The sequence below is a fragment of the Drosophila innubila genome (assembly GCF_004354385.1).
Source record: "Drosophila innubila isolate TH190305 chromosome 2L unlocalized genomic scaffold, UK_Dinn_1.0 5_B_2L, whole genome shotgun sequence".
NCBI lineage: Eukaryota > Metazoa > Arthropoda > Insecta > Diptera > Drosophilidae > Drosophila > Drosophila innubila.
The window spans coordinates 731,142-745,140 of record NW_022995373.1 but is presented as its reverse complement, the minus strand read 5'-3'; the positions used below and the strand labels follow the sequence as shown (position 1 = coordinate 745,140).

Genomic DNA, 13,999 nt, shown 5'->3' with positions numbered 1-13,999 from the left:
ACAGACTAACACACACACACACACACACACACACACACACACACGCACGAAAGCTGTCAAAGAGAATAAATAAGGTACACCAACACACCAACACACACACACACACACACACACACGCATGCATACATACTCACACTGGGGCACAGACGCACTCAACGTGCCGACAAAGAGAAGAGAGAACAACGTACAAATTAAAGAAGCTTTAAGTATCCTTGCCGCTGCTCAGAGGGCAGCGACAACGCCATAGGAAATGTACAGGCGTAGGAAGGGAAAAGCGGAAGTTTCGCTGAATGAGGTGAGGGGGCGGGCGGGGGAGCAGCTGATGCTGCTGTCAGAGATTGGATGTATTCTTATTGTTGTTGTTGTCTGCATTTCTTCATTTTTGTATATAGTATATTTTTTTAAGGTTTTGCACGCCTGTCAAAGTCTACGCACTCTCACGCACTCTTTATCTCTTTACACGCCTTCTTTCTTACTCTTTCGCTCTCTTTCTCTCTTTCTCCCTTTTGCACACTTTAAAGCTTCTGTATGTGCTTTAGTATACGAGTGTGTGTTCCCATGCTAGGCATTTGGCTTAGTGCGAAAAATATATAAATGTGCAGCGATTATGATAGATATAGATTTAGCTGCAAAAACTTAAAAACTCACACATACGTGCACATAAAAAACATTCATCGATATTAAACTATTGGCTTTGAAAACACTCACATGCATTAGTGAGATTGACAGCTGCTGTAAGTATTTGTGTGTCAGTATGCTTGAATATATTTTTTTAGATATTAATCAAGGTGGTTTTCCAAATTTTTTATCATATGTCTGTAATCGTCGTAATTGGGTGGTGTTAGCTGTAGTTCCTTTCTGGAATATAAGCTATTCGAAAAGTAAATCATTTGGAAGGACTAAAAATATCGTGTCAAAAATAAACAGGTCGCTAGCTACAACAAAAATATACCATTATAAAATTGAAATTATTTTTGTTCTTTAAATATTAATATAATAATTTAACTAATAAAAAATAACAAAAAAAATCCATTTATATTTAAAGTTACGGAGATATATCCAAAAAGATATTATATTTACAATGTTTTACTTTATTATTGTTTCAACAGAATATGGAAGATAATTGACATTGTCTTTCAGAACCAACCAATAATATTATTTTATTTATTGTCTTTTTCCTATCAACTCTTCCTTTGAATCATTAAAATTCTTTGTTTTTGATTAAATTTACTTTATTTTCTAGCAGCAGTATAACTAAAGCTTAAGATAAGAATTCATTATGATTTCCTTAAATTTAAAATCTACAAATCTTCACTTTTTTCCCATGCGAGAAAATCTATTAATTATAATTTTATATAATTTTTTGATTTTCCTGTATATTTTTTCAACACATTTTTCGTATATTCACGCATCGACTTCAATGTAAATATTATTTTAAATGCGACGAATGTAATATATTTTAGAGCCCCGTCCGTAGAATAGAAATGAGACCAATGGAAACTCATAAAATGTTTAAATAGAATCTATAAGCAACAAAGAGTATATGTAGTGAGAGGTTAGACTGCCTCCTAGTTTTTTTTTCTCTCTCTTTCTCTCTTGCCAAAGTATAGCCATATGACCAAACAAATAAATCTAGAAATTATCTGCAGTAAAAGTATTTAATCTAATTATAAAAAATAGATGAATTTTAGAATTGCATTATAAACTGTTTAAAATGTATTTCTTATTATCTTATCAACTCGCAATCAAAATTCAACTAACACAGCCCTTTCAGATACCATGAAGTCCTTATGGTACCCATTCATCCACATCGTATGATTTCTGCGTGAATTCGCATTGCAGGACCGCCTCCTTGGGCTGTGAGTCGTCATTGCGGTCGCCTCCACGTCCTCGTCGCAGACGAGTGATCAAACCTGCAATTAACAGAACGAACAACATGCCTGAGGCGACACCTAGTATTGGAATGGTGAACATATTCAGCTCATCCTCATCATCGGCGGCCTGATCAATGCTTAGAATATCCCCCAGAAGACTGCGATGGCACGAAAGCATCGAGCTCTCCTCCTTTTTCTCATCCTCAAGATATCCAGCGTTGCAGCTGCAGTTACCCAGCTCATTGCATGTTTGATGTGGACCACAGCCAGTCTTGCGACAGTCCTTGGATGTTGATTCATTGCTCTCAAAGAGCTCGGCTCGACACTCGCCCACATAGAGGACAAATCCCTCGGGGCAATCGGCAGCAACCGTCGCAGTCTCTGCAGTCTCAGATATTGCAGTCATTGTGCTCTGTTGAATCTCCTCAATTCTGGAAACTTCGTCTTCGCTCAAAGACTCACAGCTGTGGCTCAACATGCTCCACGAGAAGCCCTCATTGCAGACACAGCGCTCCACATCGACACACTGGCCATTGGCACAGCCATCACCCAGCTGGCAAGTTGGCTCACAGGGTGCACTCACAGCATCGCCAGTAGGTTGCTTAGCCTTGTAGCCATCCCTGCAGGCGCATGTATTGGGAGCCACACACTCTGAGCCAGTTGGGCAGCTGCGCTCGCAGATTGGCTCGCAGTAATGGCTCCCTTCGCGATGGTCGAGAGCGGAGACATAGCCTGCTGTGCACTGGCAGCGCTGGGGCGCCACACAACTGGCAAAGGCTGGGCAACCTCGATCGCAGATGGGCTCACAGAGCCCTGACTCCATCTGCAGATATCCCGGGCAGCACTCAGAGACCAGCCTATAGCTTATCTGCTCCTCTTGTGTGCTATAAGTCTCTGTTATCTGCTTTGTCTTTTTCCATGGTGTCCACTTCGATGGTTGTTTGACTATCGTACGCTGCTTGGTCACTGGTACCACGCGGCTAACCGTAACATTTCGTTCACAGTAATGCTCTCTGAGTGCCATACTACTGCCTAAGAGGCCCAGCCACAACCACAACCATACACAGAGACATCCAGAAATTCTCTCTTGCTTCATTTCTCCGACTGCCCTTTTGAAACTAAACCGAACTGAACTGAACTGAACCGAAGTGTTCAAGTTGAGATTCACTCGACAACTGAAATGTGCAGGCAAAAGACGTCCGCTCGAGAGCTGCCCAAATCCCTCAAATGTCAACAACATCCGCTAGCTAGATAAGTCCCAGGCCGACACCAAGACCAAGACCGACCCTTGCTCTATTCTGTTGCCTCTGATAACCGAGGGTTGCTTGGCATCAGCAGGAGGTAGAGGAAAGCAGGCAGCAAACCAATAATAACATTCATACTGTAGACTACAAAACGAAGAAATTCATTGTCACTGTAGTTTATCGCATACACTGAGCAAAAATATCAATTTTTATGAATTATGTATGATAAAATTGACTGAAGTCGACGATTTCAGTCCAATTCCAAGCAAGAATTTCTTTTCCTGTTTTTTGTTGTTTTATTGTTATTAGGGATATAATTTTGGAATTATTTTTAAAATCTTAGGGTTTTCTGATAATATCATAAAAATTGAAATCGAAAAGGTTTATTTACAATTGTGACTAGTGCATTAATTTATAAGGAAATTCGTTTATTGTTAGAATAAATTAAATTAAATTATAGTCCGGCATCCCAGCTTGTTTCAGAAAAAAATCAATTCAAAAATATTATGATACTATTATAAAAGAAAATAAAATCATTATTAAATCATATTATTATTACCTAAAAATCACTATAAAAATTGAAATTTTTCTAACTCACTCATCTTAATCAATGATTCATCTTAAATAATGATTATTTGTCCAATGGACATTGTACATAGCTCACGTTTCTTTTCAGAAATTGGTAATTACGTTAAGAAGGCTTAAAGAAAATACTTCATTCGATATTATTTAATTTTAAATTTAATTTTAGCACAACTTTTTTCTCTGTGTGCAAATTTTATTGTGTTCAACGACTTATCACGTCTTGTAGCATAGTGTAAGCGGCGATGCTGCCAAGTGTCAATCAGCTGTTGTTGCTGCATTAACAGACAATGAATGCTGAATGCTGGTCTGAGTTCGAGTATGAGTTTTGAGTTTATCATAGCACCCGCTCAATAAGTCGCTCTCAAGTTGCCCGCATTTAAGATGCTGATAAGCTGGAAAATAGCTGTATCTGCACTTACTAAAAGATGCATTTATATTTCAACTGCGTTGTTATGTATATGAGTCACACATTGGCGTCAAAACAAAATTTATTCATAATTCTAATTCTTGCGAATTTTATATTATTCCTTAATTCTGAAGCTCAAACTTTTAATCAGCAATTACCCTGGGAAAAATCGCATGATTTTCTATTAAGGTTACACTATGCGGAACCGGTTTGGAAATGAATACAAATAATAGTGAATGTTTCCTTTTAGTGATTTTGGACTACAACCGTATCTACCTGAAAATACCTAAACCTGCTTAGAAAACACATCGCGAGGTCGGTCAAACACGAAAAATGAGAGAGTAACGAGAATAGAAATAGAAAAATTTAGCTTACATAATCTGAATCCACAATGAGAGCCCAAAAAATGTATTAATTGACTCTAAAAAAAACTTCGAACTACTAAGTATGAGTTATCGTGCAGCTAGTAGGTTAGTAGGCAATATTAAATTAATAATGATTATTTAATTTTTTATAAATTGCTTAAATCTTTAGATGAAATCAAATCGTTTAAATATTTTGAAACTTATACTGCAACAATTACCATTCTGGTTAGGAGTGTCTACTGTAAAACGCGCGCACACACACACAAACACACACACACACACACACACGCACACACACACCAAACACACACGCAAACATACGCATATACACACACAGCTGACGGACACAAGGCATCAACTGTCAATGCAGGAACAGGCGTCACGGGGCACGTATCCTGCGTTCTGTCTTCCAATCTGCCTGCCTCTCCGGCGAGAGAGCCAACAAAATGAACATGTGAACGGATGGATGACAGCTGACATAGAAAAAGGACTGTGTGTGTGGGTGTGTGTGTTTTTGACACAGTCGCATTCTAATCTAAAGTAATTGAATTGAAGTCAGATTGCAACTGATGCCTTGCGCTCTGTAACTAACAGATACATATTAACATACATACTCAGATACAGATAACATACAGCAAGTTGGCTCTGTGACTGCCTGCGAAAAGTGTAACTGTTAGATACACTTTCAGTGGTAGGTTTTTGCTTGGGGCATGTGCCACCAACCGTGTTTTTTCAACGCCTGCATCCACAGCATTTGCTTTATTTTGTATCTAGCTATATTTGTAACGCTTGCTATCTGTAGCTAGTGCTCCAGTTAGGGCACATATGCGACGCGCCGCCTTTAATAACACTACGCAACAAATTTAAACTTTTTGGCTATTACACGAACCAAACCCACTTTTTTTTATAGATATGGAGCCCCATGTGACGAAATACATTTTTTTTTCTATGGTTAGATTTTTTTTGTAGAATTTTTTTAAAAATCTGGCTATTTTTCGTACCTTTTTTTAAAGGTGCGCCCACATTCATAATCATTACTCGAGAATGCCAAAATCGATTTGCAAAAGTTTTAATTTTCTGAAAGCTAATGAATATGTCTCTAATTCATTCATACAACGTCTAAGATCTAAACCAGTAATTTACAGAGACATAAATTTTCAAATTAAGAAAATAATAATTTTTTTGTTAAGTTTTTTTAGATTTTTTTCTTGTTAAAAATGCTATCAAAAGTCTAAAAAAAATTTTTTTTTAACTAACGCGTCGTTTAAGATATGATTCATTCAAAACTATGGAGAAACAGGCTGTTCGACCGTTCGTATTGATCGCTCCTATGGCAGCTATATGACATAGTGGTCCGATTTCTTCCAAATTTGGTTAGGATGTAATGGGCAATTAATGAGTTTGATTGAGATATCTCCAAAAACATGAAAGTTTTTCATAATAAAACAGGATTTTTCACCTATCGGCCCTATGGCAGCCCTATAATATAGTGGACAGATTTGAACCAACTTCGGTAAAGATGCATAATACCAACTTATATGCATATTCTATCAGTTTTGCTTAGATAAAAGATTTTAATGAATCAAATCATTAACGACGCGTAATTAATGCAGCTTTGTAATTAAAATAGAAAAGAAAAATTAAAAAGGTTTTCGACTTTTCCTAGAATTTAAACCAAAAAATTTTAAAAAGAGCAAAACAAAAATCATTATTTTCTGAATTCGAAAATTTTTTGTCTCTAAACCATTGGTTTAAATCTAAAATCTTGTATGAATGAATGAGAGATATATTCATTAGCTTTCAGAAAAAGTAAAATATTTGAAAATTGGGTTTGGCAATTTCGAGTAATGATGACAAATGTGTGCGCAAAAGTACGAAAAAAAAGCCAGATTTTTAAAAAATTCTAAAAAAAATATAATTGTAGAAAAAAAAAATGTTTTCAGTTATATGGAGCCCCATATCTAACAAAAAAAAGTGGGTTTGGCTCGTGTAATTTTTTGGCTGTTGCCTAGTATAATTAATGGATAAAGGACTCGCTAACTGAATTTTAGTTTTGTCATTGTTGCAACCCCTGCACATTGTGCTCCCATTTGGCCGAGATTTTGTGCGGTCACCAACTGCAATTAGGCTGAAACTTTTGGCCAGTCCAAGTTCGTTCCCTTGAGTTATTACCTTGGCTTTGGTTACAGTTCGCGACCCGCTAATAACCAGCCATAAATTTTCATTATCTCACGTAGAGAGCGAAAAGTACATGCTTTAAAACCCTGTTCCCCTCTCAGTCCGTCACTATCTCTCTCTCAATTTCTTAATCTGTGTTCTCTGTTAAATTATCCAAGTTGCGAGCGTCGAAAACTTGTACCTACCCCATGTGACATCTGGTGCTGAATTCCCAGACACGTAACGGGCTCGTCCAAGGGATTGTGTGGGGTTAAGTATGAAGAGGAAAGGAGGAACGAGAAGGAAATAGATTGTGGATGTGAGCAGACAGCTTAACTACCAAGATGTTGAGGTGTCTCAGAGTCAGAGTTAGAGCCCCAGCAAAGTAACAACAAGTAAGAATTAAATTAGTTCCCAAATAATTAAGCAACCGATTTAGTTATGAATTGGCTAAAACTCCCAAATAAGCAGTTAAGAATCCAATATACTTCAAGATAATGAGTACTGAATGGTTAAAGTGTCAATTTATCATGAATGCGGCTTATATAATTAACCACAAAAAAACCTCTACACGAGGTAAAAGTCTAGTGACGAAAGCAATTTTTAGCCCCAAAATTTCTGAAATCCAATTTTGTGACGAAAAAAATTCAGTTTAATCTAAAAATATTAAGTAAAAATATAAATTAATAAAAAAAAGTGCGCAAAAAGGGTGAGATTCTTTGTTCATAAAAATTACTTTTTGCGCAGTGCCGAATGCCAATTTTTGCTTTTTTTTTTATTAATTTATATTTTTATTTAAAATTTTTGGATTAAACTGAAATTTGAAGACTTTTACCTCGTGTAGAGGTTTTTTTTTGTGGGATATCAGAAATTTTTGCAATAGCTTTTGCTTTTGACATTGTAACTTTATCATTAGTGCAGGCAGATAGTAAAATATATAAATTTAGTTGTTGAATTTCTTTCATGTTTAAAAAAAAATGTTATTTAATTATGAAAAATAGTTTGGGGCTCCGCTCCGCTCACGTTGCTACAGTCGATCATACTCTACTGTCGGAGACCCCTTCTTTACTATGAAAAAACAATTTTTTTATACTAAGACTTAAAATTGGACCGATCGGTCCTATGACAGCTATATGATATAGTGGTTCGATTAGAACCAACTTTGGTCAGGATCTATAAGTCTAACTTAAATGCATATTCTATTAGTTTGGTTACGATATCTCGTAAAACAAACAAGTTTTTCATACTAAGACTTAATATTGGACCGATCGGTCCTATGACAGCTATATGATTTAGAGGTCCGATGTAAACCTACTTTGGTCAGGATATATAAAACTAAGTTAAATGCATATTCTATAAGTTTGGTTATGATATCTCAAAAAATAAAAAAGTTTTTCGTACTGAAACGTGATTTATGACCGATAGAAAAATGTATATATTCAGTTAACAGGTAGTATCTTCCGAGCCCCTCAGCCAAAGTTTATGTTTTATATACCAAAAAACCCAAAATTGTACGTACTTCAACGTTCTCAAATTTAATCCTCTAACGGGTAAGACCATCTGTAGACGGTCATCCGTTTTTTAAATATAAATGGAAAACTAATAAATATTTCTTTTTGAATATATTTTTTATATATTAAGATTTTATTTTCTGACGTTTAAAAAATATGTGATTATTTTTCGATGAACCGTTATTTTACAGAATTTTGTTGAATATTAAAATTGTGGAAAAAAACAAATTTAATTATGATAAAATAAAATTCAATTTCAATCGCCAAAAAAATATATATTGACTTTGTCTATTGATTTGTGAATAAGACTGCTAATAGGTTATATTATTCTATTATGATTTGTGGAAAAATATGTACAAAAGTCCAACTATAAGTATTCGTGAAAAGCTAAGATCTGAAGACCGTCTGTAGACGGTCTTGTCGGTTTGAGCGTGACACTCAGGCAACAGTTTCACCTATAGTGTTGGTCCTATACCCATCGATATAGAAGAACTATCCTTATCAACATCTGCATGCTTCAAGCCTTTCTAAAGCATTCTTCATTGCCTATACTTGAACCAACTAGTCCTCAAATTCAGTCAACTTTCCGCCGCGTTCTGCTCCAAGGAGTTCAAGGAGCTATCATAAATTCGGTATTGTGGAAATATAACAAGTGCGGTAGGCTGGCATCTATATATAATATATATATATTATATATATGTTAGGATATCACCACTTCAGAGCTAATCCCAATGAAGAAAGAGCTAAAGCACTGCATTATGGTAGGATGCAGAAGCTATATATAGATATAATAGAAATCAGTTGCGTCCAAACCAATGAGGAATACAATAATCACATTTGAAGGAGTCCCTTTGATGGACGGCCTTATGGGCAGTTACAATCCAAGGACGAAGAGCAGAAACATTAAGAAAGCTATTCTACTATATGATGAGGGACTTTCTATAATTTCGTAAACATGATTGACACTAATGCAAACATATTATACAAGTGTATTCTTGAACAGAAAATTTCCGACTCTTGCTTTACGACGCAGAGCAGCTGAAGCAGGCTATGTTCCTTACAAAAATAGCAAAAGGACTTGTTTCCTTCAAGGAAATGCCATGAAATGGCAGGATTTTAAAAAAAGATTGATTGCTTAAGCCCCGTATGGAGTGAAATAAGGCTGTTCGCCAACTTAATGTGTTCAATACTTTGCTGAAGCACCAGTGTTGCCAGTGAAACACATTTTAGCATTTTATTATATATTAATTTACTTTCCAGATGAAACCCAAGAAAAACAAGGGGTTCCGCCCCCTGCTTGCTTTGCTCGCCTACCCCCGGCTCGCTTCGCTCGCGGTGAGGTGCGGCTACAGTAGGATACCCTGAGTAGGATACCCTGAGCCCTTTTATAAAAGTTGATTTTCGACCAATTGTTCCTATGGCAATTATAAAATATATATGGAACCAAATTAAACCAAATTTGGTCAGAATGTAAAAAAAAAACTTTAATGCATATTCTAACAGTTTACATAAGATATCTAAAAAAAAAAAAAAACTTTTTCATACTAAAAGTTGATTTTTGACCGATTGGTCCTATGACAGCTACATTATATAGTCGCCCGATTTGAACGAACTTTGACCAGTATGGAGAAAACCAAGTTAAATGCATATTCTATCAGGTTGGTTAAGATATCTCATACCAAGACTTCATGTCAGGATGTATAATACCAGCCCAGATGCATATTTTATCAGTTTGGCTCTGATATCTCAACAAACAAAATATTCATATTAAAAACTTCATTTTCGATGTAACGTTTCTATTGCAGCTATATAATATAGTGGTCCGATCCAAAAATAAACATTATACCCTTTTTTGAGCCCATTTAATGGGCACAGGGTATAAAAACAAACTGGATCTGCCTATGGTATCCAGGAACCTACATACCAAGTTTGAAGTCTCTAGCTCTTATGGTCTCTGAAATCGACGCGTTCAAACAGGCGGACAGACAGTCGGACAGGGCTAGATCGACTCGGCTGTTGATCCTTATAAAGAATATATATACTTTGGGGGGTCTGCCACGCCCCCCTCTGCCTATTACATACATTCTGCCAAACACATTATACCCCTTTTTGCCCATTTTCTATCGGCTCGGGGTTTAAAAGATCGGTCGCATAACTACAATTCAGTTTTAAATTTTAAATTTGGTGTAAAATTTGAATACTTGTCAGCGCTCCAAAAATTGGGCAGACTTTGAGAGGCTGTCACGCCCACAATTTGTATCAAATTTCAAAATCCTTTTGAACTCGTAATCTTTAAAGATTTCTCTATCGAATGCATACATAACTTTTTACAATCGCTTTCATTGAAAAAATGAATTTGTCATGCTTTTTGGCCTGGAGCCACAGTGACACAGACGTCACAGGAAAAAAAAATCATTTTATATTTCGGGCTTAAAATTTTGAGCTTTAGACGGTATTTTTTATTTGTTAGGATATAATGGAGGAGTTCAGCACAAAAATAGTCACAAAAGTAAAATTCTTATAGAACTTCGATATCCCCCGTTTTTATACCCTGTGCCCATTAAAAATGGGCAAAAAAGGGTATAGTGCGTTTGGCAAAATGAATGTAACAGGCAGAAGGAGGCGTGGTAGACCCCGTAAAGTATATATATTCTTGATCAGTATCAACAGCCGCGCCGACTTAGCCATGTCCGTTTATCTGTCCGTCTGTTTGAACGCGTCGATTTCAGAGACCATAAGATCTAGAGACTACAAACTTGGTATGTATGTTCCTGGATACCATACGCAGATCAAGTTTGTTTTTATTTTTGGTTCGGACCACTACATCAAATTTTAGTACAAAGTACCTGGGCACAGCGTATCCTACTGGCGATCGGGCTCGACTGTTGCCGTTTCACACCGCGAGCGAAGCGAGCAAGGGGCGAAGTCCCCTTGTTTTTCATTAAAAATAAGCAAATACATTTGACCATCGAACATTTTCTTGGATTACAAAAAGAGTTATTGAAACAAAGCGTTGGGATCTTTATATACTTTTCTATTTTGATTTAATATTCAAACAGTTCAATTAATAAATACGCAGGGGCGAATATAGAAATACGTATATTAGAGTGGGTCAATTTTTTTCGCGACAAAGCGGTTATCAAATTCGTAATCTACGATGAATTCCAAGAAGAATTGCCCAAGAAACCATATGTCTAAAATCAATATCGAGCTTCCACTTTTTTCAAGGAAGGTTTTCATTTGTTTTGTATGGCGAAACTGTCTGTTAGGTGAAACTTACCCCAAAAAAAAAAAACAAAACTCCAGATAGAGGCCGATTTATGATGAGCTTAGGGATAAGAATTAAATGGCGGTCATAACTAGTTTTTTTAAAATTGAATTTTAAACATAAGCACTTTTGTCAAGTTTCAATAAAAATGTTTATTTTGCATTAATTTAAAAATTCAATTGAAAAGAGACCTCCAACTTATTATTATCTCTAAATTCATCATAGATCGCCCTCTATTTTGGGTTTTTTTTTCAGAGGTAAGTTATATGTTATAAGTTAATATGTATACTCCATACAAATTGACCCACTCTAATGTATATTCAGAGTATGTGGGAGATGCTCAATTCTACAAATTCTTGATTTTCCTTCGATTTGCTTTTATCATATATTTCTTTTTGTTCTTCTTCTCCGTGCGCGGCCATTTTCATGTACAAGAAAGTTAAAGGTCCTTCATACATAAACAAGCAGTAAGCAGGCGGCGTCGCCTCAAAGTGCCAGGCAAACATCAACAACAACAACTACAACTAAACGGACATGACACCCACTACAACAAAGCACTTTAAACACGGCCAGCAACTAAAAAAAACAACAACAAGAGTATGGCGACAGCACTCATCAACAACGGCCAAATACAAGCTATAAAAACAAGCGCAACAAGGACTTTTCTCGAGTTTCTCCAACGTGATACATCAGAAGGACGATGACGATGAGTCGCGAACGCCGTTGTGCCTACGAGAATTTCAATGTGTGCGTGTGTCCTTTCAGTCACTGTTTCACTGTGACAGTCAGTCATGCCTGACACATAATTAGAGATGGTGACCAAAAACAGTCAACAAATAAATGTAAAGGCCAAAACAGCCGATACAGCAATGCACTTAATCAGAACGTTATTTGTTTAAGTATAGGGTATGAAAGACAGAACTTTTAAAATGGTTTAGTTTAAATAGAAAAAACATTTTTCTTAATCTAGCTTCATTTGTCATCATTACTCTAGAACGACAAGACCGTTTAAGTAAAGGCTTTTCGTTTTCTGGAAGCTAATAAATATATATAATAAATTTTGTAATATGCAGTCTCAAATCTAAGCCAATAGTTTTACAATTATCCATTTTTGGAATTAAGAAAATTATAAGAAAGGAAAAGAAAATATTCAAAATGTATATTGCTCCAAAAAGTATGCAATAGATATTTGTGATCAATTTGGCCATAATTTGGATGGAAAAATATTCTATTTTAGGAATCTCTTTTTCGGCTCTTTATTAACAACTCCACATAAATAAAAACATAGACTTTTCCAATGCACGAAATAATATTAAAGCTTTATTTAAGAAAAATAATTCGGAAGGGTATCTGAAATTTAAGCACTCACAGACACACACCCACCTACACGAATAATGCACATTTGTTTTGTTGGTTCTCCCGTTGGTTCTGTTTGCATTTGGATTTGCTGATGTATCCCAACTGGTGCAAATGTATCAGTGTGTGTGCGCTTGAGTTTGCGTATGTGGGTGTGTGCTTGTGAATGCTGTACGAATGAATGATGAAAGAAAAGGCAAAAGACGTTAGCTGCCAGTGCGGGACTGGAAGACAAAGCCTCAAATGAGCATAATGAGCATAAGGAGGCGTCAAAGCCAAAAGTGCTCTCAGGCGCAGCTGGCCAGGACAATGCTTTAGGAATTGTGTCATATTATTAATGAAAAAGCAAGAAAGGCAAGTACTAAGTTTCTGACGACAGCAAAGAGAGGGCAGAGCATGTAGGTCTAGATTTTAGGTAGCCAAATGAGCAGTGGCTACAAAATAAAAACAATAATGAAAACAGCACAAATATAAGAAAAGCAAGGAAGCTGAGGCATTTTTAATATGCAACTGTCAAGCGACAAAATGTTTATTCACTCTTCTCTCTCTCTCATGTGTTGGTGTACTCTATCTGTATGTATAGGTGTGAAAATGAAAATCAAGTCCACGCATCGTCACTAAAATAAATAAATGCGCTGAACGAGCGTCAAGTTATTTTTTTTTTTTGGCAATTGCTCATTGCTTTTTACTGTCGTCAGAGCTGTGGTGGCTGCTGTTTACTTATGGGCATTGTCCAACCATCCCAATCAACCATTTTACTCACTTTGCGTAGGGCAAAGGTCAATGGAACACTTTTAAACTGCTCACCCATGAAGCGAAATTCAAGCTAACAAAAAGAAAAAAAACCAATGTCGAATCTGTAGTTACTTGGGGACACACTGCACCTGGGGCATCAATGCGGGGAATGAAGCATTCCATAAAATTATGCGCTTGCCTGTAGTTCTCATTTGATACAGTACTGTTTCTTTTTCGACTACTATGAAATATTTTCCTGAATCAATTTTGAAATAAATACAGTCCCTGCTATAATGCAGTTCAACTTTTGGATATACTTATTAAATAATCATTTTATAACTATAAACAAAAAAAAATATAAAGAAATTTGAATCCGTTCTCTGAATCCTACAGGTCATACTGATAAGATTTTCAAGTGAAATTGAGGTGCAAGTAGACAATCAGTCAAATATTAAAAAATAACACAATTTAATACAATTACTATTTGACTCACCTCTT

The 13,999-nt window shown here is 36.1% G+C and overlaps 1 protein-coding gene across 1 annotated transcript; it reads right to left on the bottom strand.

Moving 5' to 3' along the window:
• Positions 1-1,244: 1,244 nt before the first annotated feature.
• On the bottom strand, positions 1,245-3,163 carry LOC117782696 (multiple epidermal growth factor-like domains protein 10). The gene has a single exon (XM_034619725.1). The coding sequence runs from the start codon at positions 3,112-3,114 to the stop codon at positions 1,789-1,791; it is 1,326 nt and encodes a 441-aa protein (XP_034475616.1). The 5' UTR covers positions 3,115-3,163; the 3' UTR covers positions 1,245-1,788.
• Positions 3,164-13,999: the final 10,836 nt, after the last annotated feature.